Below are 22,904 nucleotides of genomic sequence, written 5' to 3' on the forward strand. Positions count from 1 at the left end.
TATATATATATATACATACAATGGAAAAAGCAAATTACATTTTAGAGACTGAAAATAATAACATTTAAAAGAGATGACAGCGTACTGTTTTTCTCGCGTTGCCACTGGGAGGCTGACGTGTGGAATCCACATTCTATACACTTTGCCTTTTAAATAAACCGCATAATATTCCAAAGGTCATAAATGATAAATGATCTAAATCCAGATGGGAGGTGTGATTTCCTAAATTCCCCGAGGTCCCTGAACTCCACATAGAGGATGACAGGGAGGAAAAGTCAGGATGGCTCTTTCCCATGATGCAGCGCAGCTGGCTTCTCCCTCCGTAACCATCGCATCCAGGGAGAGAGCAGTAATGGCGGCCGGTTAGTGCCACACACCAACAGCGCGTCCTCATTCAGCCGCACTCACTGCAGCCCTCCGGGGGCAACCTGCCCGTCTCACGGCGGCGCGACACACACGGACCGCAGACACGGAGCTCCTTTAAGGCGGTCGGGGGGGTCGGGGGGCGGGAATCCTTCAGCCCAGGGACTTTCCTTCTACTTTTCTAAAAAAAAAAAAAAAAACATGGATGAGCATCCCGGCGGAGGAGGAGGGTTCGGAGCAGGGAGCCCGAGGCAGCAGCAAGGGGGCAACGGCAACGCTAATCCGGGTGTCATGGTGCCGCACCAGCCGGACGAGCTGCCCCGGCAGCAGCAGCAGCAGCAGTACACCATCCCCGGCATCCTGCACTACATCCAGCACGAGTGGGCCCGGTTCGAGATGGAGCGGGCGCACTGGGAAGTGGAGAGGGCCGAGCTCCAGGTTAGCATGCTTAGCTAGCTAACTGTCAGTAACTACCGGGGAGAGGGGGCGGTTTGCGGGGTAACTTCAGCACTCTACGTCGAACAGATTATAATCAACAAACGTGAAAACGTGAAAAGTTTACGGCAAGCCAAATGTTTGTAGCCCAGCCGGCTGCGGCTAACGGGGCTGAGGCACGATTAGCGGATTGCCCAGTGCCTGGAGTTTACCGTTAGCTTAGCTGTTAGCTCCACACCGGGCTGTCAACGGGGTGTCGTTAACATTCCCAGGTGTCGTCGTCACTCTCCACCCGTTTTTTAGCGATGCTTAAACTCGTCGGACCCTTTGTTTCAACCGCGGAGACACAAGTGTGTTGAAATGAGAAGTTAGCTCGAGCTAGCTGGCTAGCTAATCCGCATCCATTTTGGTCGGTCACGCTAGCTGCAGCTAGCGGTGTTTACCGGTGAGTTTAAACAGCCGTGACGAGTTAGCGTCACACACCGGTCTGTGGGTCTCACACCTGACCTTTGACCTTGGCAACACCTGTGTCAAATCACGCGTGGTTGCCTTAATGTTTATCGCGTTAAATATGAACAAGACAAGTTGTTTCTACACGTGAACTGATTCGATGTCACGTGACAGGCATCCCACGGACTTGGTTATTGATCAGTAAAGTCAAAGTTTAAACTGGGATTAGTTAGACTGGTGTTCCAACTCTGGTTCAGCGTGAAGACTGGAAGCAGAGGAACGCCTGGACAAGTTGAATACCCCTCTGATATTAAATCTAACATGGAGATCAGCTGATCTATTGATCAATATCGAAACACATGAACTGGATGTGAGCCGATTCGGTGTCATGTGACACAATCCTCTTATCTGTTGATCAGTGAATATTGATTTGAAGAGCTTTCTCTTTCTATTGCGACGTCTAAGGAAGTTTAGTTTAGTCTCTGCTCGTCATCACCGTCTCTGTCCCAGCGTGAGGACTCTGTTAAACTGTCCCTCACACGCAGCGGGGACTGGACGCCTGTCCCTTAGTCGGTGTCTCACCGAGAGACGCTGAGCCACACAGCATCAGACCGGCTGCTGGTCAGAACCAAGACGTCATGAACCCGAACACAACGCCGTCTGCAGTGCTGACGTAACGTAGATTAAACCACGCCCCCCCCCCCCAGGCGCCAATGAAGCAAACTGACCAGAACTATTCAGGCGAGCAAAGCATGGCGGGCATAAGCTTCGCTTTTGGTGTGAACGCAGTACAAGATGATGAAGAGTTGTAAAGTGATGAAGACAAGTTTTTATTTTTTTCAGCAGTCTGAAAACCAGCTGATGGAATGTTGGGTTGTTCTCACCCTGTGGACCAGGGCTGAGGCCGGTGTGACACCAGCATGTTCGTGGTCAATGAATTCATGTGTTCACATACTGTGAGTCAGTCAGCTTTCTAAGTCCCGGGATATGGACCATTGGACGTCACGCACAGCTCTACTGTGGACACACTGTACGAGAACCTGCTGGACAACATGCTTTGTTGGTCATTTCACCCACTTTTATTGAATCATCAGATCAGTCAGAGGAGTTTAGTTAATACTCTGCTCATTAATCCATGACCTTTGACACATGCTCCCAGCCCCACCGGGTCAAAGGTCGCAGGGTTTACCTGGGGAGCAGCCGGGCGGTATTTTGGTAGAGAGCAGAGCGAGGCCTCCTGAGCCCAGCAGGGCGCTAAAAGTAGAGCGGCCCCAATAACGCACACATCCCTGGTCTCATTTAGCCTGACTGGTCATCGGGTATGTTTGGGTTGGTGAACTCACCCCCCCCCCCCTCGTCATCATCACTGCAGAGCGAGTGGTTCAAACTCCCCGGGGGGGGGGGGGGAGGAGGTTCAAGTGATTTGTGGAGCCATTTCTCGGTTACTCCGTTATTATTAAAGAATGATTCATCAGTGCAGCAAACCCGCTCAGACCCAACAGCACCGTCCAAGAACCAGAGACACAGACAACGTGGACGAGACGGTCGTCTCAGTAACGGAGGACGCGACCAATACGTTACACCAACAGCTAGTACACACACACACACACACACACACACGTGGCGCTGTGGCTGTCAATCACTGAGCTGACCAGTGACAGCAGGGCTGCTAAAGTGCGTTATGTCATCTGTCTCTCGTGGACACGGAGGACCTCCTGGTTTCGCCTTGGCAACCCTAACGAGAGAAAGTTGCGACCCCCAGATGCCCACCCCCTCGGCCCTCGTTGCCATGGTCACCCTGGCAGACAGCAGCCTGTGTTTTGTGTATAAATAGATCTGCGCCTCCTCGGCCTTCTTTGGTTTCGGGAGCAGCTGCTCACAGACAGCCGGGGGGGGGTCGTCCTACGGGGGTGTCCTGGTAGTCCAGAGGTTTGGGGTGATGTCACCGTCCTTCTTCCCCCTCTCAGAGCAATAATAATAATAATAATAAAGAAGGTGTGGATTTGAGTAATGGCGCCTGATTGGTTGTCAGCTGGTGACGTCATCACATTCTTTGCTTTACACGAGGAATCTTCAACAGTTTAAGTACAAACTTCACACAGAATAATGTGGTTATAAAAGCAGTCTCTGCTTCATCTCTCCTTCTTAACCCACTTCAGGTTAAAGTTCTTGTGTGAACATTCTTACAAGGAAACAATTTCAAATAAATAGAAAAAAAGACCTTTTTTGTACTTTCTATAAACTTATTTAGAGAAGCATCAGCTGGGAAAGAAGAAACCTCAGTGTGCGTGCGCCTGCTTGATGTGACCTTTGACCTCTGTCCACAGGCGAGGATAGCGTTCCTGCAGGGGGAGAGGAAAGGTCAGGAGAACCTGAAGAACGACCTGGTCAGAAGAATAAAGATGTTGGAGTATGCTTTGAAGCAGGAAAGGTAAGAATCCTGATGTCGCTGTGTGGTGCATTCAGGTGCACTTGGTAAACCAGAGAATGAAAGTGTAGTACAATAATTCCACTGCAGAAGAAGAGGTGTCGACATGTTTCGAGGTGAAACTGGTGCGATGTTTCTATTTTTGTGTCCCTCAGAGCCAAATACCACAAGTTAAAATATGGAACGGAGTTGAACCAAGGAGAGATGAAGATGCCCAGCTTTGAAGCAGGTAGGGATGAACATCTGCTTTAATCTCTTGTCCTCCTCCTGAGGCCCCTGAACTCACCGCGGTGCCGGTTTGTCTCCTCAGAGACCAAAGACTCGGAGGTCTCTGCTGTCCCTGCCAACAGTCAGCTGACCTGGAAACAAGGGAGACAGCTGCTGCGACAGTAAGAGCGACCTCTGACCCTCTGATGTTCTATTCATGGTTCATCTCCACAGAGTCGGGAAAGAAAAGCTTATCTTTAGCTGATTTAATTTATATAATGTGACCGTTGTAAGAATCAAACAATGATTCATAAAGCACCTTTTTAAGACCAGAGTTTGCAGAGAAGAAACCTGAAAGCAGTTGATTCCACAACAACCTCAGAAATCCAGCTGGTGGTGTGTTCAGGTACCTGCAGGAAGTGGGATACACGGACACCATCTTGGACGTGCGTACCCAGAGGGTTCGCTCCCTGCTCGGCCTGTCGGGCTCCGAGCAGAACGGCTCTGTGGAGAACAAGAACCTGCAGCACCTGATCAACGGCACGGAGCGCCGCAAGGACGGCAAGAGGTAACGTCAGGGTCAGAGGTCACACCTCCCCCTGGGGGTCGCACAGGCAGTCACACCTCCCCTCCTCGGTTTGCAGGAGTCCGGGGGACGTTCTGGAGACGTTTAACTTCCTGGAGAATGCGGAGGATAGCGACGAAGAGGAGGAGGAGGAGGAAGAGGAGGAGGGAGACCTGATGGCCGACATCAGCACAGAGAAACACCAACGAGCCAAGAAGCACAAGGCCAAGGTACACACACACTCACACACACACACACACAGTATCACTCCTCTCTCTCCTTATCGCCTCCTCCTCTTCCTCCAGGTGGGGAACGAGGGCTTGGCATCGGAGGACGACGCAGACACCGAGGAGGCCCTGAAGGAGTTTGACTTCTTGGTGACGGCGGAGGACGGCGAGGGAGCCGGCGAGGCCCGGAGCTCCGGGGACGGGACCGAGTGGGGTGAGGACACGAGGGAGGGGCTTTATTATTTATATAAACGTCCAAATAGTGAGTAGAGCCTGAATGCATCACTGTGCGACTCAGTTAGCCGTTAGCCGTTAGCTCCATTATTTGACAGCTGTCCAATAACTGAAAGGGAAGGAGAGGCTGGAGCCACCTTCAGTCAGTCGTTGCTCTTGTGAGGTTCATTGTGTGTGTGTGTGTGTGTAGCGGAGCCCCTACCCTTCCCTCCTGGGGGGGGTAAGTCCTTCCTGTTGGGCTCTGACGACGTGATGGAGAGCGTGCTGGGCCTGGGCGACCTCGCCGACCTCACGGTCACCAACGACGAGACGGATTACGGCTACGACGTAAGACGCCGGGCTGCTCCACGTAGCTCCGCCTCCCACCACGCCTGCTTAACCTGCCTGTCGCCCCCCCCCACAGCTCCCTTCCAGTAAGGAGTCTTCGTTCAGGAAGACGTGGAACCCCAAGTACACGCTGAGGAGCCACTTCGACGGCGTGCGGGCGCTGGCCTTCCACCCGGTGGAGCCCTGCCTGGTCACCGTGTCCGAGGACCAGACCCTGAAGCTGTGGAACCTCACGAAGACCGTCCCCGCCAAAAAGTACCCGCAGCACGCACCTCCCATCGCACGCACCTCCCATCGCACGCACCTCCCATCACACGCACCTCCCATCGCACGCACCTCCCATCGCACGCACCTCCCATCGCACGCACCTCCCATCGCACGCACCTCCCATCGCGCGCACCTCCCATCACGCGCACCTCCCATCGCACGCACCTCCCATCACACGCACCTCCCATCACACGCACCTCCCATCGCACGCACCTCCCATCGCACGCACCTCCCATCGCACGCACCTCCCATCGCACGCACCTCCCATCACACGCACCTCCCATCACGCGCACCTCCCATCGCACGCACCTCCCATCACACGCACCTCCCATCACGCGCACCTCCCATCACGCGCACCTCCCATCACACGCACCTCCCATCACGACCACCTCCCATCACGACCACCTCCCATCACACGCACCTCCCATCACACGCACCTCCCATCACACGCACCTCCCATCACACGCACCTCCCATCACACGCACCTCCCATCACGACCACCTCCCATCACACGCACCTCCCATCACACGCACCTCCCATCGCACGCACCTCCCATCGCACGCACCTCCCATCGCACGCACCTCCCATCACGCGCACCTCCCATCACGCGCACCTCCCATCGCGCGCACCTCCCATCACACGCACCTCCCATCACACGCACCTCCCATCGCACGCACCTCCCATCGCACGCACCTCCCATCGCACGCACCTCCCATCACGCGCACCTCCCATCGCGCGCACCTCCCATCACACGCACCTCCCATCACGCGCACCTCCCATCACGACCACCTCCCATCACGACCACCTCCCATCACGACCACCTCCCATCACGACCACCTCCCATCACGACCACCTCCCATCACGACCACCTCCCATCACACGCACCTCCCATCACACGCACCTCCCATCACGACCACCTCCCATCACACGCACCTCCCATCACACGCACCTCCCATCACGACCACCTCCCATCACACGCACCTCCCATCACACGCACCTCCCATCACACGCACCTCCCATCACGACCACCTCCCATCACGACCACCTCCCATCACACGCACCTCCCATCACACGCACCTCCCATCACGACCACCTCCCATCACGCGCACCTCCCATCACGCGCACCTCCCACCACGCGCACCTCCCACCACGCGCACCTCCCACCACGCGCACCTCCCACCACGCGCACCTCCCACCACGCGCACCTCCCACCACGCGCACCTCCCACCACGCGCACCTCCCACCACGCGCACCTCCCATCACGCGCACCTCCCATCACGCGCACCTCCCATCACGCGCACCTCCCATCACGCGCACCTCCCATCACGCGCACCTCCCATCACGCGCACCTCCCATCGCGCGCACCTCCCATCGCGCGCACCTCCCATCGCGCGCACCTCCCATCGCGCGCACCTCCCATCGCGCGCACCTCCCATCGCGCGCACCTCCCATCACGCCCTCTAATAAAGCTGCACAAAACATCAGGCTTCCGACGGCCCTTGAACGCATCATGTGTTTTGTGTTCCAGAAGTGCCTCCTTTGATGTGGAGCCCGTCTACACATTCAGAGCTCATGTGTATGTATCACACACACACACACACACACACACACACACACACACACACACACACACACACTCTCTCTGAGGTCTCGGGTGAACACGTGTCTCCATCCTCAGGGGGCCCGTGTTGTCCTTGGCGATGACCTCCAGCGGCGAGCAGTGCTTCAGTGGCGGCATCGACTCGACGATCCAGTGGTGGAACATCCCCAGCTCCAACGTGGACCCCTACGACACCTACGGTGAGCTCCTCCACCCGGACACAGCCCTCCTCCACCTCAGGGTGAAGGGGCGTGGAAATAAACTAATCTGATTAATGGATTATTAAGATGACAGAGCGGTATAACGTGCACCACTGATGACAGACCACTCTCCCCTCGTCCAATCAGAACCCAGCGTCTTGGCGGGCTCGTGGTTGGGTCACACGGACGCCGTGTGGGGATTGGCCTACAGCGGCATCAAGAACCGCCTCCTGTCCTGCTCGGCCGACGGCACGGTGAAGCTGTGGAACCCGACGGAGAAGAACCCCTGCATCAGCACTTTCAACACAGACAGCGGTGAGGTTCCCCCCCGCCCCCCCTCCCTCCCCCCCCCACGGCCAACAGCTGCTCAGTGGGTCCCTCTGTCTGTCTGCAGAACACGGCGTCCCCACCTCGGTGGACTTCAACGGGTGTGACCCCGCCCACATGGTGGCGTCCTTTAATAGCGGAGACGTGGTGGTTTATGACCTGGAGACCTCCCAGAATGCACTGGTGCTGAAGGGCCAGGGAGACGGCAGTAAGACTCTCACACACACACACACACTTGATGAAACCAGCACTGAGGTCATGAGTCCATATTGACCCCCCCCCCCCCCATCAGCCCTCCCAGGGTCCAATCACATCAACAAGGTGGTGAGTCATCCCACGCTGCCCGTCACCATCAGCGCCCACGAGGACCGACAAATCAAGTTCTACGACAACAAGTCAGGTCCGTCTGTCCCTCTGCTCACGGCTCCTTTGATCTTCACCTCCCTGTGAGTGCTTTAGGTGATGAACCTGAATGTGTGTGTCCAGGTAAAGTGATCCACGCCATGGTGGCTCACCTGGATGCAGTGACGAGTCTGGCTGTGGATCCTAACGGGATCTACTTGATGTCTGGAAGTAAGGAGACGCTTCTTGTCTTCGTCCACTACCGCCTTCATCATTTTCACCTCTTCTTCCTCTTTTGTCCACCTCCATCTCGCCCTCTTGTCTCCTCCTCAGGTCACGACTGCTCCCTGCGCCTGTGGAACCTGGACAGTAAGACGTGTGTCCAGGAGATCACGGCTCACCGTAAGAAGAGCGAGGAGGCCATCTACGACGTGGCCTTCCACCCCTCCAAGGCCTACATCGCCTCAGCAGGAGCCGACGCCCTCGCCAGGGTCTACGTGTAGACCAGGAGGAGGAGGAGGAGGAGGAGGAGGAGCAGAGGGGGCACTAACAGTATTCAGGTGTCAGAGCACAGATGACTTATTGATGAAGACACAGGAGGAGGTGCAGCTGTGTCTCCTCCAGCTGAAGCAGAAACAGTGTTTAAACTCTGCAGGTCCCCCCCCCCCCCCCCCCCCCCCCACTACCAAGGACGGGCTGGAAGGACAAACAGCCCACTGATGGTCTCTGATGATGCAGCAGAGACACCTTCAGGCTGTCGTTGTCCCTCAGACGCTTCAGAGCCTCTCGTCCTGCCGCGGGTTTGAATCCCAAACCTCGAGGGGGACGACGGTTCTGCTCCATGAGGTTTGTCTTCATGAGGGAGGACATCGGAGGACATTAAAGCACAATAGAAGCCTTTAAAGGATGATTAAAGATGATGGAGGACAATGGACGGCCGTGGACAACGTTAGACTTCTGTCGAGGACATTACGAGACGTTCGAGGACGCTGGGAGCTGCTTTGAGGGTCCCAAACCGTGACTCGTCCTCCATCAGGTGGAGCTGCTCGAGTGACAAACATCACGATCCATAGAGTAGAACAAGGTTTGAACTCTTCGATGATTCGTTCTATTTACGTTTTTTACGTTTTTGAAATCTGAAGTAGACTCAGATTGACGCTTTTTTACCGTGTTTTTAAGGAGTTACTTTAGTTCAACCAGCTCGTTGGGTTCAAACTCTGTCGTCCGTCCTAACGGGCCAATCAGAGCCCTGCGTTTAGACCGTGTGGACGTTTTCTGTTTGTAAAATAAATCTAGTTTTATAATCGTTTTTATAAAAATGCAATCGGCGCCAAGGGTGACCCTGGGTCCTAAAACCTGCCGAGTTCTGTCATCGCTGTGGGAATGTAGGGAAGTGTTTGGCTTTACGCACTGGTACCTGAACGCACCACGGCCTCTTCCTCACCCCCCCCCCTGTGAGTTTCTTCTTCACGCTGAGAACGCTCTGACAAGCAGGAGTAGATTTATTTATGTTTTCTTTTTGTCTCTATCATCCTAATGAGGTTTGTGCTGCAGGAGAAACGGTCCAATCAGAATCCTCCGTGGGCGGGCGTTAAACACTAAGGCTGCGGCCTGATTGGCTGAACATGGGCTGTGGTTTGCTTTAAAGACGGTTCTTTATTTCACCACTTACTGTGTAGCTAAAGACTTTTTCTTTGTAATGCATGATTAATACAATAAAAGTATTTTTTCTAGTCTTCCGGAAAAATGGAAAAAAAAGTTCTGATCCGTTTGAGTTTTGATGAGTTTTGTTCTTTTGTTTCTTTTCTTTTGATTCACAAAATATGAAACATCAGATTTTAAAGATTGAAGCACCTAGCAGAACACGTATGTATATAACATGTCTATAATAACTATTAAATGGTGTATCTGTACAGAGGCTGCCTCTCCACTCCTCATTCTGTGAACCAAGCCTCAGGAAGTGTACCGCCAAAATAAAACCCGCTCCTCTAGCTTCTCCTGAACGTGATAATTAAAGTAACGTATTCCTCTGGAACCCCGCTGTCCTCGTCATGGTCCATACGGGATTTCAAAAGGGTTTCTATGGAAACCTAATTGGTTATTGATGCTGTGGCGTCTCCCTCAAATGTTTCATCAATCAACAGGTTTCAGTTCGATGAATCTGATTGGCTCAGAGTGAAAAGTCAGGGAATGTTGGGTTTAATTTATTTACCATTCATCACAGGAAACGGGTACAGTGTTTAGAAGGTTTAATGACGTCTGGCGGCGTGCGCGCCCTCGATGACGACGTGGCGCCGGAGGGCGAGGCGCCTGCCGGCCTCCGGGAGGACGGCGGTGGTCGGGGCCCCGCCCACAGCAAGCGGCGCCGGGTCGCTGACCGTCAGGGCGTCCAGGCGCTGCTGCAGCAGCAGCTTCAGCTGCAGGTTGTCTCGGGTCAGAGCGTCCCGCTGTGTCCTCAGGGCCTCCAGCTTCAGGACGGACACGTTGGTCCTCAGCGTCACCGCCTGCAGCGCCGACGTCTCCTGCAGAACCTCAGGTCAGTGAAGGCAACCTGGACATCTCCTACGCTCTGTCCTAGTCTACTATATCCTGACTTCCTTCCTTTGCCTCCTTGTCCATGTGTCCAACTTCCTGTCTTCCTACGGCTTGTCTTTGTCTCCTGGTTGAGTGTCTTTCCAGGCGTTAGATGGTGTAAATGTGTAGGGACACCTTCACGTCACCATGACAACGGCACAAATATGATTTACCTGAGTGGATTTGTTTGATGCCTTTTACTCTAACTTCCTAATTTGATTTACTAATGAATGAATAAATGTTTTTGTCTCCATCTTTGATCCTTAATGTTTAAAGTTGTACATTTTGCGGCTCCATTTGTTCACTGGGACGTTTTTGGCGTCGCGTTGCAATGACTTGTGGGTAATTCCCTGGTCAAAGAGCAGTTACCTCGTCTGGTCCCTCTGTCTCCTCCGGAGGGGACGTCAGTAGGTCCTCCTGGTCCCTCTCCAGCCTGCGGCACAGCTCGGCCCCCCGGAGGACCTTCTCGCCCTGGAGACCGAGGGGACAAGTGAGCACACGGGGACAAAGGGACCAACGGGGAGTGAGACGGACGCCCGTCACCTTGGCGACGACGGCCTTCAGCTTCATGGCGGCGGCGTCGCTCTGGACGGCGAGCTGAGTCAGACGCCTCCTCGCCGCCCCGCCGCCCCGAGTCAGCTGGTCCCGGAGCTCCAGGGTCCTGGAGGTCACCTTCTGGGTGGCGTCCCTCAGCTCCCGCTCCAACGCCTGGTTCCTTGTCTCGCTGGTGATCAGCTGGCGAGACATGAGGTTGGCGGTGTCCTGGAGGACAGGAGGGAGGGTCACATGGGGGCGGGGTCACCTGTCAGAAGCTCATACCAACCTGTCCACGGTTTATTTTGACTTCCTGTCTCTTGAGGGACAGAAATCTCTTCCTGTTACTGTTTTAGAATCAGACGAAATGGGTTTTGGACCTGAAGGTTCTTGGCCTTCTTCTCGGTGACGTCCTTCATCCTGAGCAGCTGCTGATGTTCCTCCTGCAGCTGCGGGGCGAGAGTCTGGTCCTGGGGGGTCTGGTCCTGGGTGGTCTCCTCCTCCTGCAGCAGCAGAGCAATCTGTCCACAGAGAAGACATCTATGACTTCCTTTATTCTCTCCTCCCTAAATGAGGGCATAATGAGAACTGTCCCTGGATCAGGTACCCGCTGCTGGTGGGACATCTGGTGCGCCATCACGCTGCTTCTGTACAGATCCTGGATCTGCTCCATCAGCTCCTGGTGCTGCTGCTCCAGCGGGAGGCCGGCGTCCTCCAGGTCGGCCCGCCGCCTCGCCGAGGCGGAGGTCATCTGCCTCCTGAAGGAGCAGGGGTCACAGAGAGGACGTGAGCTGCAGGGAGGTGCAGGAAGCAGCAAGAGGAGGAGGAGGAGTCTCCTCCTCGGACGCACCTCTCTGAGATGAACCTGGAGTGTAGCTCCTGTAGGAGGTTCTCCCACTGCTGCTTCACCAACTCCACCCGTTTGTGCTGCAGAGATCTCAGACGCTCCAGCTGCTGCAGGTGGACCCGGCTCACCTGGGCCCACTGAAGCTCCGCCTCCTGCAGGTCACGCTGCAGCGTCTGCAACGCAAAGAGGGAGACCGAGAGGAGGAAGTGGAGGAACAGAGAGAGGAGGAGGAGGAGGAGGAGGGAGCAGCAGCTGACCTTGACGGAGCTGTCCAGGCCGTCCAGCTGTCTCTCAAACGTCTGTCTCAGAACCTCCATGTCCCCTCGCAGCTCTCGTGCTCGGCCTTGACGGAGAATCGACCTCCACCCTTCGTTGAGCTTCAGCAGGTTCCCCGCCGTGTTCTTCTCCTCCTTCTGCAGCTTGTCCTGGTCCCACAGAGAGGAGGCGCAGCATGTTCACCACTTTGTCTGATGGCTCGGTGCAGAAAGATCATCTACATATCCATGCTTTTATTTTGAAAGTGCTGTGAGGAATATTTGAAACTTTGTCCAATTAAAATGTGTGAAAGAGAATTTGTGTGTAAGTTGATGCTTTCCATCAGAAACCTTCCAAATAAAAGCAGACTGGCGTGATGTGACGTCATGAGGACACCTTCAGAAACAGGGTGAGGGTCTCCTCCTTCTTCTTGGCCATCTCCTCCTCCGCCTGAGCTCTTTGCAGAAGGAGCATCCGCCTCTCCTCCTCCGTCCTTCCTCCACCTCTCTTGGATTCTCTCGCCATGCTCCTCTTCTTCCTCCTCCTCCTCTTCCTCTGGTTCAGAGGAATGTTGGTGAGATGTTACCTGGATGAGAAGCTGTTTCAGTAATAACGGGAGGAACTCGTGACCAATGGATGAAGACTTCTGAACAGCTGCTGCTCGCCGAGCCGTTACCGTGTGTGACGTCACCAGTGACCGGCCTTACCTGAGCAGCGGGACGCTTTCAGCCGCCGGCAGTGTGTGTTTGCGTCCCGTCTCCATGACAACGGCTCCGAAGGCGAGCCGCCATTTTGGATCAAACCAACTGACGGGTGGAACGCGGGGGAGAATTAATTTACATTTAATAAAATGCGAAAAATAAACTTCATATTACCTAAAGTGAGTATTAACCTTTGTTTAACTGGAAAGAGAACTAACAGCACTTCTGAAAATCTAAAGGAAGTAGTTATGAATAAAACACATAGGAAGGTAAAAAGTACCTTTTAATTTTTGTTTTATTTATAGTATAAATTGCAAAATAAAATGATTAAATCTGAATATTCTTTAAATAAAAATAAAAACGTTCTTGGGGTTATTTGGACCATCAGGACCGAGACGTCCGTTTCCTCCCGTCATCAGTCGTCACCTGTTGAACGCACCTGTTCTTTGTATTCTGTCACGTGACTAACCCTTGTGTAACACACGAGGCGGTGAACGGCTTCTCGTTCTGAAACAACAGTCTGCACGCGGCCGAAGACGTGGAACTACGGCGTGATGTCAAACGTCAATCGAGCCGTGTTGATGGAGTGTCCATCATGCAGCACACCGGTGTCACTGTGGATATTTCATACATCATATTATTACAGCACATGATGTATTACCGGAGAGACTATAGGTTGTGATTCATTGATCTCTATGATCTTATATTTGTTTGAGTAAAAGTATAAACTAGTAGAAAGTGGAGATAAAAGCTCAGAATTCTCCACTTTGAGGTAATTTGCCTTCCGGCCTTCGGGGGCGCTGACGCGTCAAACCGGATGCAAAGAGGGACCCCCGAAGAAGAAGAAGCACCGGAAGCGGAAATACGAGCCCTTTGTTTTGATAGAGGGAAATTTAAAAAGTCGACGGATATTCCGACGTTTAAAAAACAAGCGGAATAAATCTCACGAAACGACGCCGCGATGTTCCGACGTGACGCTTTTATCCGTGAATGTAAAGAATGTTTAATGTTTGAGTCCCATTCCTCTCATTTCGATCGTTTAATGACATTCACTTTACATGTATTTATATTATGTATTATTTCTATGTTCTACGGTTCCATATTATATGTTTATCCCACATTGTGTTGTTGTCTGTGTGCAGAGGCGCGTCACACCGACATGAGGAGGAAGAAGGCGAGGAGGTCGCAGGACCTCGTGGACCAGGAGCAGCGTGAGTGATGACGTCATCCTTACGTCCTCCCCCGTTGAAGCATTGATTATTACAGATGTCAGTAGATGTGACACGTTATGAGTGATCACATCCGGGGGGGTTGCAGGAAACCAGGGGTCCGTTTGAAGAAGGAGCTTCAACAAACTGAGTCAAAAGAACCAGGTGAGGTTCACAGGTTGTTACCGTAGCGACTGACCCTGAGCTTTAGTTACCTCCCTTCATAAAACTCATCTCAAGGTGAACAAACTCTGAGGTTCCACTGAACCTGCTTCTTCAAACGGGCCCCTGGATAAAGGATTAAGTCGGGAGTAATTTAGCTTGGACTTGGTTGCCAAGCAACCATGGAGATTTATTCTTTGAAGCTAACCTGCTCCAGACCCGGCTAAGATTAATCTGGGAGTCTCATGTGTCAAATCAGCTGATCTGATCCCAAACAAACGTCTTTAACAGCTGAGGGCGACATATAAAGTCCATCCACCTGTTTCTTCCTGCTCCATGATGCCCGTTTCTGAACCACATGCTGGATGAAGAAGCTCTGATACTGAGATGTTCTCTCAGACGTGAGAAGGTGTTTGTGGACAGATGGACCAGCGTGAAGCTCTCACCATCCCATCTGCACATTATTTTAGAAAGATATTTAGAATTAGACAGAACTTACAGAGATTTGTGCATATTGTAAAACATATTCTCACATTGTATGAAATTAGTCTTGAGTGTAAATTTCCAGAGGAACATTAATTCCCTCTGTTCACTTTTAAGGCAAAGTATAGACTAAATAATCATAGGTGTTATAAGGGCCTTACACGTTGCTACTAAAAGACACTTTACAGTAAAACCAGCGCAAAATAACATAATTAAAAAACTCCTTCTTCTCTGTGTGTGTGTGTGTGTCTCCAGGCTGTGCTCTCTGCAGACTCTGTGATGATGACCCCGCCCTGTTAGGGGAGAAGGTCACACTCAAAGATCACAACCTCTGTGTCCACTACTTCTGTCTGGTGAGTGGGTGCACTGTGGTAGTGATGAAGCTCCTCCACCTGCACATCTGCATGCTCCATATGATACACATCTGAATGCTCCTTATGATGCACATCTGCATGCTCCATGTGATACACATCTGCATGCTCCATATGATACACATCTGCATGCTCCATATGATACACATCTGCATGCTCCATATGATACACATCTGCATGCTCCATGTGATGCACATCTGCATGCTCCATATGATACACATCTGCATGCTCCATGTGATACACATCTGCATGCTCCATATGATGCACATCTGCATGCGCCTTATGGTGCACATCTGCATGCTCCATATGATGCACATCTGCATGCTCCATATGATACACATCTGCATGCTCCATATGATACACATCTGCATGCGCCTTATGATGCACATCTGCATGCTCCATATGATGCACATCTGCATGCTCCTTATGATACACATCTGCATGCTCCATATGATACACATCTGCATGCTCCTTATGATACACATCTGCATGCTCCATGTGATACACATCTGCATGCTCCATATGATACACATCTGCATGCTCCATATGATACACATCTGCATGCGCCTTATGATGCACATCTGCATGCTCCATATGATGCACATCTGCATGCTCCATATGATACACATCTGCATGCTCCTTATGATACACATCTGCATGCTCCATGTGATACACATCTGCATGCTCCATATGATACACATCTGCATGCTCCATATGATACACATCTGCATGCTCCATATGATACACATCTGCATGCGCCTTATGATGCACATCTGCATGCTCCATATGATGCACATCTGCATGCTCCATATGATACACATCTGCATGCTCCATATGATACACATCTGCATGCGCCTTATGATGCACATCTACATGCTCCATATGATGCACATCTGCATGCTCCATATGATGCACATCTGCATGCTCCATATGATACACATCTGCATGCTCCTTATGATACACATCTGCATGCTCCATGTGATACACATCTGCATGCTCCATGTGATACACATCTGCATGCTCCATATGATACACATCTGCATGCTCCATGTGATACACATCTGCATGCTCCTTATGATACACATCTGCATGCTCCATGTGATACACATCTGCATGCTCCATGTGATACACATCTGCATGCTCCTTATGATACACATCTGCATGCTCCATGTGATACACATCTGCATGCTCCATGTGATACACATCTGCATGCTCCTTGTGATACACATCTGCATGCTCCATGTGATACACATCTGCATGCTCCTTGTGATACACATCTGCATGCTCCATGTGATACACATCTGCATGCTCCATGTGATACACATCTGCATGCTCCTTGTGATACACATCTGCATGCTCCATGTGATACACATCTGCATGCTCCATGTGATACACATCTGCATGCTCCATATGATACACATCTGCATGCTCCATATGATGCACATCTGCATGCTCCATGTGATACACATCTGCATGCTCCATATGATACACATCTGCATGCTCCATATGATGCACATCTGCATGCTCCATGTGATACACATCTGCATGCTCCATATGATACACATCTGCATGCTCCATGTGATACACATCTGCATGCTCCATGTGATACACATCTGCATGCTCCATATGATACACATCTGCATGCTCCATGTGATACACATCTGCATGCTCCTTATGATACACATCTGCATGCTCCATGTGATACACATCTGCATGCTCCATGTGATACACATCTGCATGCTCCTTGTGATACACATCTGCATGCTCCATGTGATACACATCTGCATGCTCCATGTGATACACATCTGCATGCTCCTTGTGATACACATCTGCATGCTCCATGTGATACACATCTGTATGCTCCATGTGATACACATCTGCATGCTCCATGTGATACACATCTGCATGCTCCATATGATGCACATCTGCATGCTCCATGTGATACACATCTGCATGCTCCATGTGATACACATCTGCATGCTCCATATGATGCACATCTGCATGCTCCATGTGATGCACATCTGCATGCTGTAGTTTTGCTTTCTTTCTTTTACAAATCGTACTTTCTTGATTCTTGTTCGTCTGGGTCTGAAGCCTCTTGGTTGAATGCACCTATAAAAGCTAAATGAAGAATGCAAATGCTGCGTTTATGAATGTGTTGTTGTTGTTGTTGTTGTTGTTTTGTCTCAGCTGACGTCCTGTGGAGTCTACCAGCGAGGAAAAGAGGACGAGGGCGTCTTCGGGTTCCTGGTGGACGACATCAAGCAGGAAGTCCGCCGCTCGGCCCGACTGGTGAGAGAGTTCACCTGAGACCTTGTTTACCCTCTGATGACCTTGTTTACCCTCTGATGACCTTGTTTACTCTCTGATGACCTTGTTTACCCTCTGATGACCTTGTTTACCCTCTGATGACCTTGTTTACCCTCTGATGACCTTGTTTACCCTCTGATGACCTTGTTTACTCTCTGATGACCTTGTTTACCCTCTGATGACCTTGTTTACTCTCTGATGACCTTGTTTACTCTCTGATGACCTTGTTTACCCTCTGATGACCTTGTTTACTCTCTGATGACCTTGTTTACCCTCTGATGACCTTGTTTACTGGTTGTCTGCGTGTGTGTTCCTTTGTTTACCTCAGGTGTGTAGCGGCTGTAAGAAGAAGGGGGCGTGTGTTGGCTGTAGCGTGCGGCGCTGCAGGAGGACGGTCCACTTCCCTTGCGGGAGGAGGCGGGACTTCCTCTCTCAGTTCACGGGACAATTCCCGTGAGTGAACACCTGAAGCACGCTGGCCCCCGGGTCAAAGGGCAGGTGATGACCTCTGACCTCTGTGTGTGTCCAGGTCGTTCTGCCCTGATCACAGCCCCACTCAGAGCGCGTTGGGGGGTCCGGACCTCAGTCCACCTCTGTCCTGCTCCGTCTGTCTGGACCCCCTGGACCCTGTCCTCAGCTTTTCCGTCCTCAAGTGTCCGTCCTGCCACAGCAGCTGGTTCCACAGAGACTGTGTGCAGGTGTGCTGGGTGTCCTCTGTGATGCTATGCTAGTAGCGCTAGTAGCGCTTTAAGAAGGTAAAAGAAGAAGAAACCTGTAACTAATGAGAAAAATACATTTCCCCCCCCAGCGTCAGGCCCACAGCGCCGGCCTCTTCTTCTTCCGATGTACTCTCTGCAGTAACCAGGAGGCCTTCCAGGAGGAGATGCTCAGGATGGGCATCTACATCCCGGAGAGGTGGGCATGTGATCACATGTGATGACGCTTAAGCTGTTGCACGTTTTCTTTTCATCGTGTTTGTTGCCAAAATGCAGGAGATTGCTGTTTGAGCTTCTTCTCTTCTGCAGAGATGCATCATGGGAGTCGGAGGCCAATGCGTATTCGGAGCTGCTGGAGGTCTACACGCGCTGCGACGCCCTCGTCTGCCTCTGCAGCGATGGACGGACGCACTCCGCCAAGACCGGGTATTCTTCTTACACATAAAACAAGCGCCCCCTCGAGGCTTTGGGGTTCATTGCACAGAACGTCTGGTATTGAGGGAATCACTGTGTATTTGTATGTTTCATTCAGCTCATCCATAAAATCAATGTAGAAAGGCTTGTGGGTGTGTAGTGAATGTGGAGCCTTGCATTGTGGGTACCAGGTTTATCCCCCCCCCCCCCACACGCACAGTGTGACCTTGTTGCTGTTGCTGCAGGTGGTTCCAGGTGATCCGCTGCCAGCTGTGTGGCTCCAGAGGGACTCACAGGAAGTGTTGGGGGCTGCAGCTGGACTCCAGAGACTGGACCTGCAGCGACTGCTCGCCGGCCTCCGACGACACGGGTGGAGTCTCTTAATCGACCAATTACAGCTGTGGTTATAAATGTTGTTCTGTGTGAACCATGTGCTCGTTTCCTCCAGCTTCCAGGGTCACGTCTCCTCGGGGAGGACAGAGGAGTCTCCTGTCCAAACTCCACTCGTCCCCCATCAGCTGTAAGAGGTAAGTAAACCCAACGCACCTCTCCATCAGCTGTGACAGGTGCACATACCTAACGCACCCCTCCATCGGCTTTGAGAGGCACACCGGCCTAATGTGGCGCTGCATGTGTTGTTGTCATGACGATGCATGATGAGTGGTCGCTTGGGTTTGATTGACAGCTGCGTGACCCCTCCCCCTCTCAGGGCGGCGTTACCGGTTGGCTCCGGGTCACCTGAGGGGATCCTGCAGAGTCTGGGCCTTCAGCTGTGTCCCCTCAGCACCTGGGTGGAGGTGGACGGGGACCAGGCTCTGTCTGCGGGGGTGGAGCTAGTGAGGAGGGCCGACTTTGACCCCACCCGCACTCTGTCTGTCTGGTGAGCGCATGACAAACGCTCCACTCAGTCTCCACCCGGTTATTGGTCTGCGTGGTGACTCACAAACATAGTCATCGGTTTCTTCTCTTCATCTCCGTCCAGCTTCAAAGACCCCCAGATGACTACATTTCCCAGCAGCCTCCAGGAAGGCGACACGGCCAGGCAGCACTTCCTGAAGCTGCTGGTGCAGCAGATCCAGGACTCGGTGGTGTTTGAGGGTCCAGATGGGTGCAAGAACCTGGCGCTGGATTCCCAGGGTACGAATCTTCAATTCAGTCTCTGTTAAAATGAGTAAATATTTATATATCAGGTTTAATGAGGAAACTATGACACCATCCTTGATTTATGACCCCAAAGGTCATGTGACCATAAATGAGAGAAACCGTCTGTGTTCTTTCCGATGGTGGTCTTCTCTCCTCCTGGCGGCCCGAGGGGAGCAGGGCTTTTATTTTGAAGGCTGTGTGTGTGCAGCTCTGAGGGACGACCTGTACCTGGACGCGGGCTGCCTGCTGGCTCTCTCATTGGCTCACGGCGGCCCCCCCCCGGGCTTCTTCTCCCCGGCGCTCTACCGGTGTCTCTTCAACCACCCGCCCGGGCGCCGGCTGGGCCTCAGGCACATGACCCCCGGCACGCTGTGCACGCGCCGGGTCAGCCGGGTGAGTGCGGGGCGACGCCCTCATCACGCTGTGACCCACAAGCCATTGCAAAGTGACGTAAATGGGGGTTCAAATAAAGGACAAATAAACTGACCATTTTAAATTATTTATTCATCAAATATATCATTTTAAAAAGATCATTTCGCGAGGAAAAAGCTCTGAAGACGTTCCAGTCAGAGAGTGTGTTGATATCCTGTTGTCATGGTGACGGATACGTCCCATTCGGGGATTCTCTCCGGGTTGAAGGCCTCAGGGCGAGACCTTGTGATTGGACCGTTGAGTTGAGCTGTTGGTGGGCGGGGCTTGCAGATGGCGGAGGCGGAGTCTGTAGACGAGCTGCGGGAGGCGGCGTTGGGGAGTCACGAGCTCCTGGAGCTGGCCGGCTGCAGCCGACCAATCAGCAGCCTGGAGGAGAAGGAGGCCCTGGTGGAAGATCTGGTTCACTTCACCATGGTAACCAGGATGCAGCTTCCTCTGCAGAGGTATGCAGCCCTGATGACATCACACCTCAAGGGTCCAAGAGGTCACGACCTCCTGTGATGAACAAGAACATGTGATTCTTTCCTTAATCAATTAGCTCCACAGTCATCATCTATCAGTACTTATGTTAGTACTTATGTTAGTACTGACAGGAATACTGAGAAAGTATTCTTACAGGATGTGATCTAACAACATGAATACATAACATCATGTACTAGTACTAGTATTATTACAATGTATTTATATATATATGATTACACTGTTTTCTCTGCTGCAGGTTCCGTGAAGGTCTGCAGACCCTGGGCGTCTTTGATCAGGTGACTAAAAGACACGTGAACTGCTGCTTTGCAAACTGGATTTACCCACAATGCATTAGTGAAAACTCCGACGCAACGTGGCGCGCTTGTTTTCCTCATCTGGAGAGCGACAGGACACGCCTCTTCTTTTTAATGCTGCTCCACCTGATCCAGGTGTTAATGCTGCTCCACCTGATCCAGGTGTTAATGCTGCTCCACCCGATCCAGGTGTTAATGCTGCTCCACCCGATCCAGGTGTTAATGCTGCTCCACCTGATCCAGGTGTTAATGCTGCTCCACCTGATCCAGGTGTTAATGCTGCTCCACCTGATCCAGGTGTTAATGCTGCTCCACCTGATCCAGGTGTTAATGCTGCTCCACCCGATCCAGGTGTTAATGCTGCTCCACCTGATCCAGGTGTTAATGCTGCTCCACCCGATCCAGGTGCAGCGCTTCCCGTCGGTGTTCTACAGCGTTTTCTGTGAGGCGGAGGATCGCCTGTCGGCTCAGACGCTCCATCAGCTTTTCTCCGTCCACTTCTCCCAGCAGGAGGACAGGAGGAGCAGGGAGACGCCCGTCTCCTCCTTCTGGAGGCGCTTCCTGCAGGACTGTGAAGGTAAAACCAGCTCCGCCCACTCAGGCTCCGCCCCCAGTAGGTTTAAATAAACAGAACCTTCAGTTGGTGAGGAAACTATTTGATCTTCTCTCCTCGTATTTCCTCTCCTCCTTAGTTGGGAGGAGCTCTGTCTCCCTGAAGGACCTCCTTCGATTCGCCACAGGAGCTGAGGAGCTCCCAGCGGCCAGCCTCCTCCCTTCTCCTTCCATTTCCTTCCTCCATCAGGGGGGAGGAGGAGGACAGAAGAGGAGACTCAGAAGGAGGGAGCCTTTGAAGGAGGAGGGTCTCCTCCCTGAGAGAGAGCTGGGCTCCAAACGCCTCCTCCTGCCCGTCACCTCCTCATATCAGGCCTTCAAAAGCTGCATGGAGCGGGCAGTCAGCCCCCACGTGCACCTCCTCCCCCCATCCAGCTAAAGGAGGAGCCTTGTTTATTTCACATCTCCGTCACTGATGAAGAGTCAAATGTTGTTGTTTTCATTTATAAATCATGTTTCTGATCTTTTTTTGCTTGGATCTCATTTCATGATTTTCGGGTCGTTTTCTGGGAAGTGAAAACTTAGTTTGTAATTTGACTAGTTGCTGTTTCCACGTAGCTGCGTCCTGATTGGTTCTTAGATCTTCACAATATGTGACGTGTAACTGTTCTCCTCTTCAATAACTACCACTCTTTGTGTATTAAACTCACCGAGAGCTATTTAGGTAAAAGGCTGTAGTTTTTCTTTTTTAAATTCCATTACGTGTCATTTAGCTTTAATCCAAAGCGTCTTACGTTGCATTATAACCCAGCGCATCACACTACTACACACCACCATATATATGTAAATATATCATTTTGATTCAATACTAAATACCAAAATCACTACAGCAGTTATAAAGCTGCTGATCATCAGTTTATGGATTCTACATTTACTTTTCTGTCCTTTTTTTCATGAACTTGTTTTCTGTGTTTTGAGTTTGCTGCAAATTTTTATTATTTTTCCCTTTTTGTTTATAGTCGATAAAACATACAGAAAAAAACCTATGTTGTTTTCATTTATTTATTGATTTCACAACTGAACTCACTTTGGCCATGAAAATACAAAAAAATATATAGTGTGCATGAAAATAATGTGTAATTATCTGATAATATATTTTATTCATATATGCAGTTTTCTAATCAAAGTAATACAATTTGCTTTATTGTTTTGGTGCATAACAAAAAAATAAAAAGTAGGAGATTCAAAATCTACTAAAAAGTAATTTAATACATTTGAGGAAAATGTTTACAGGTTTCCTTCCTGTGAAAAACTCCACTAGTAAAATGCAAATCGACACCACAGAGGGACAAATGTTATATTTATAATTTATTATTGTTGATGCAATGTTCTAGTAGCATTTAGACCTTTATTCAGACTACCCTTTTTTACCATTTATTGTCTCTGGAAACAGT

At 51.4% G+C, this 22,904-nt stretch overlaps 3 protein-coding genes across 4 annotated transcripts; 2 read left to right on the plus strand and 1 right to left on the minus strand.

Annotated features, from left to right (window-relative positions):
* The first annotated feature begins 198 nt into the window (after nt 1-198).
* On the plus strand, nt 199-9,890 carry strn3 (striatin, calmodulin binding protein 3). Its single transcript, XM_037486138.2, has 16 exons — nt 199-801; nt 3,576-3,679; nt 3,832-3,905; nt 3,987-4,065; nt 4,290-4,451; nt 4,528-4,678; nt 4,754-4,889; nt 5,100-5,236; nt 5,313-5,491; nt 7,032-7,079; nt 7,182-7,303; nt 7,451-7,618; nt 7,698-7,838; nt 7,923-8,030; nt 8,117-8,203; nt 8,306-9,890. The coding sequence occupies exons 1-16, from the start codon at nt 565-567 to the stop codon at nt 8,473-8,475; spliced, it is 2,103 nt and encodes a 700-aa protein (XP_037342035.2). The 5' UTR covers nt 199-564; the 3' UTR covers nt 8,476-9,890.
* Nucleotides 9,891-10,206: 316 nt separating this feature from the next.
* ccdc65 (coiled-coil domain containing 65) lies at nt 10,207-12,973 on the minus strand. Of its 2 annotated transcripts, none has more exons than XM_037486166.2 (9): nt 12,890-12,973; nt 12,579-12,768; nt 12,185-12,352; nt 11,931-12,100; nt 11,688-11,838; nt 11,461-11,601; nt 11,090-11,308; nt 10,916-11,017; nt 10,207-10,494 (listed from the first exon to the last, which is right to left on the minus strand). In XM_037486166.2, the coding sequence occupies exons 2-9, from the start codon at nt 12,705-12,707 to the stop codon at nt 10,222-10,224; spliced, it is 1,353 nt and encodes a 450-aa protein (XP_037342063.2). In that variant the 5' UTR covers nt 12,708-12,768; nt 12,890-12,973; the 3' UTR covers nt 10,207-10,221. The 2 variants fall into 2 exon arrangements, with proteins under 2 accessions (XP_037342063.2, XP_037342064.2); XM_037486167.2 differs by having other exon boundaries at nt 12,579-12,780.
* A 737-nt stretch (nt 12,974-13,710) lies between these two features.
* On the plus strand, nt 13,711-22,892 carry g2e3 (G2/M-phase specific E3 ubiquitin protein ligase). The gene is made up of 17 exons (XM_062557292.1): nt 13,711-13,875; nt 14,026-14,094; nt 14,992-15,089; nt 17,298-17,399; nt 17,746-17,870; nt 17,947-18,115; nt 18,226-18,332; nt 18,443-18,559; nt 18,793-18,917; nt 18,996-19,074; nt 19,257-19,427; nt 19,530-19,684; nt 19,899-20,083; nt 20,393-20,565; nt 20,841-20,880; nt 21,304-21,475; nt 21,591-22,892. Exons 2-17 carry the CDS (start codon nt 14,043-14,045, stop codon nt 21,887-21,889), a joined length of 2,169 nt encoding a protein of 722 aa, XP_062413276.1. The 5' UTR covers nt 13,711-13,875; nt 14,026-14,042; the 3' UTR covers nt 21,890-22,892.
* Nucleotides 22,893-22,904: the final 12 nt, after the last annotated feature.

The sequence above is a fragment of the Pungitius pungitius genome, chromosome 14 (assembly GCF_949316345.1).
Source record: "Pungitius pungitius chromosome 14, fPunPun2.1, whole genome shotgun sequence".
NCBI lineage: Eukaryota > Metazoa > Chordata > Actinopteri > Perciformes > Gasterosteidae > Pungitius > Pungitius pungitius.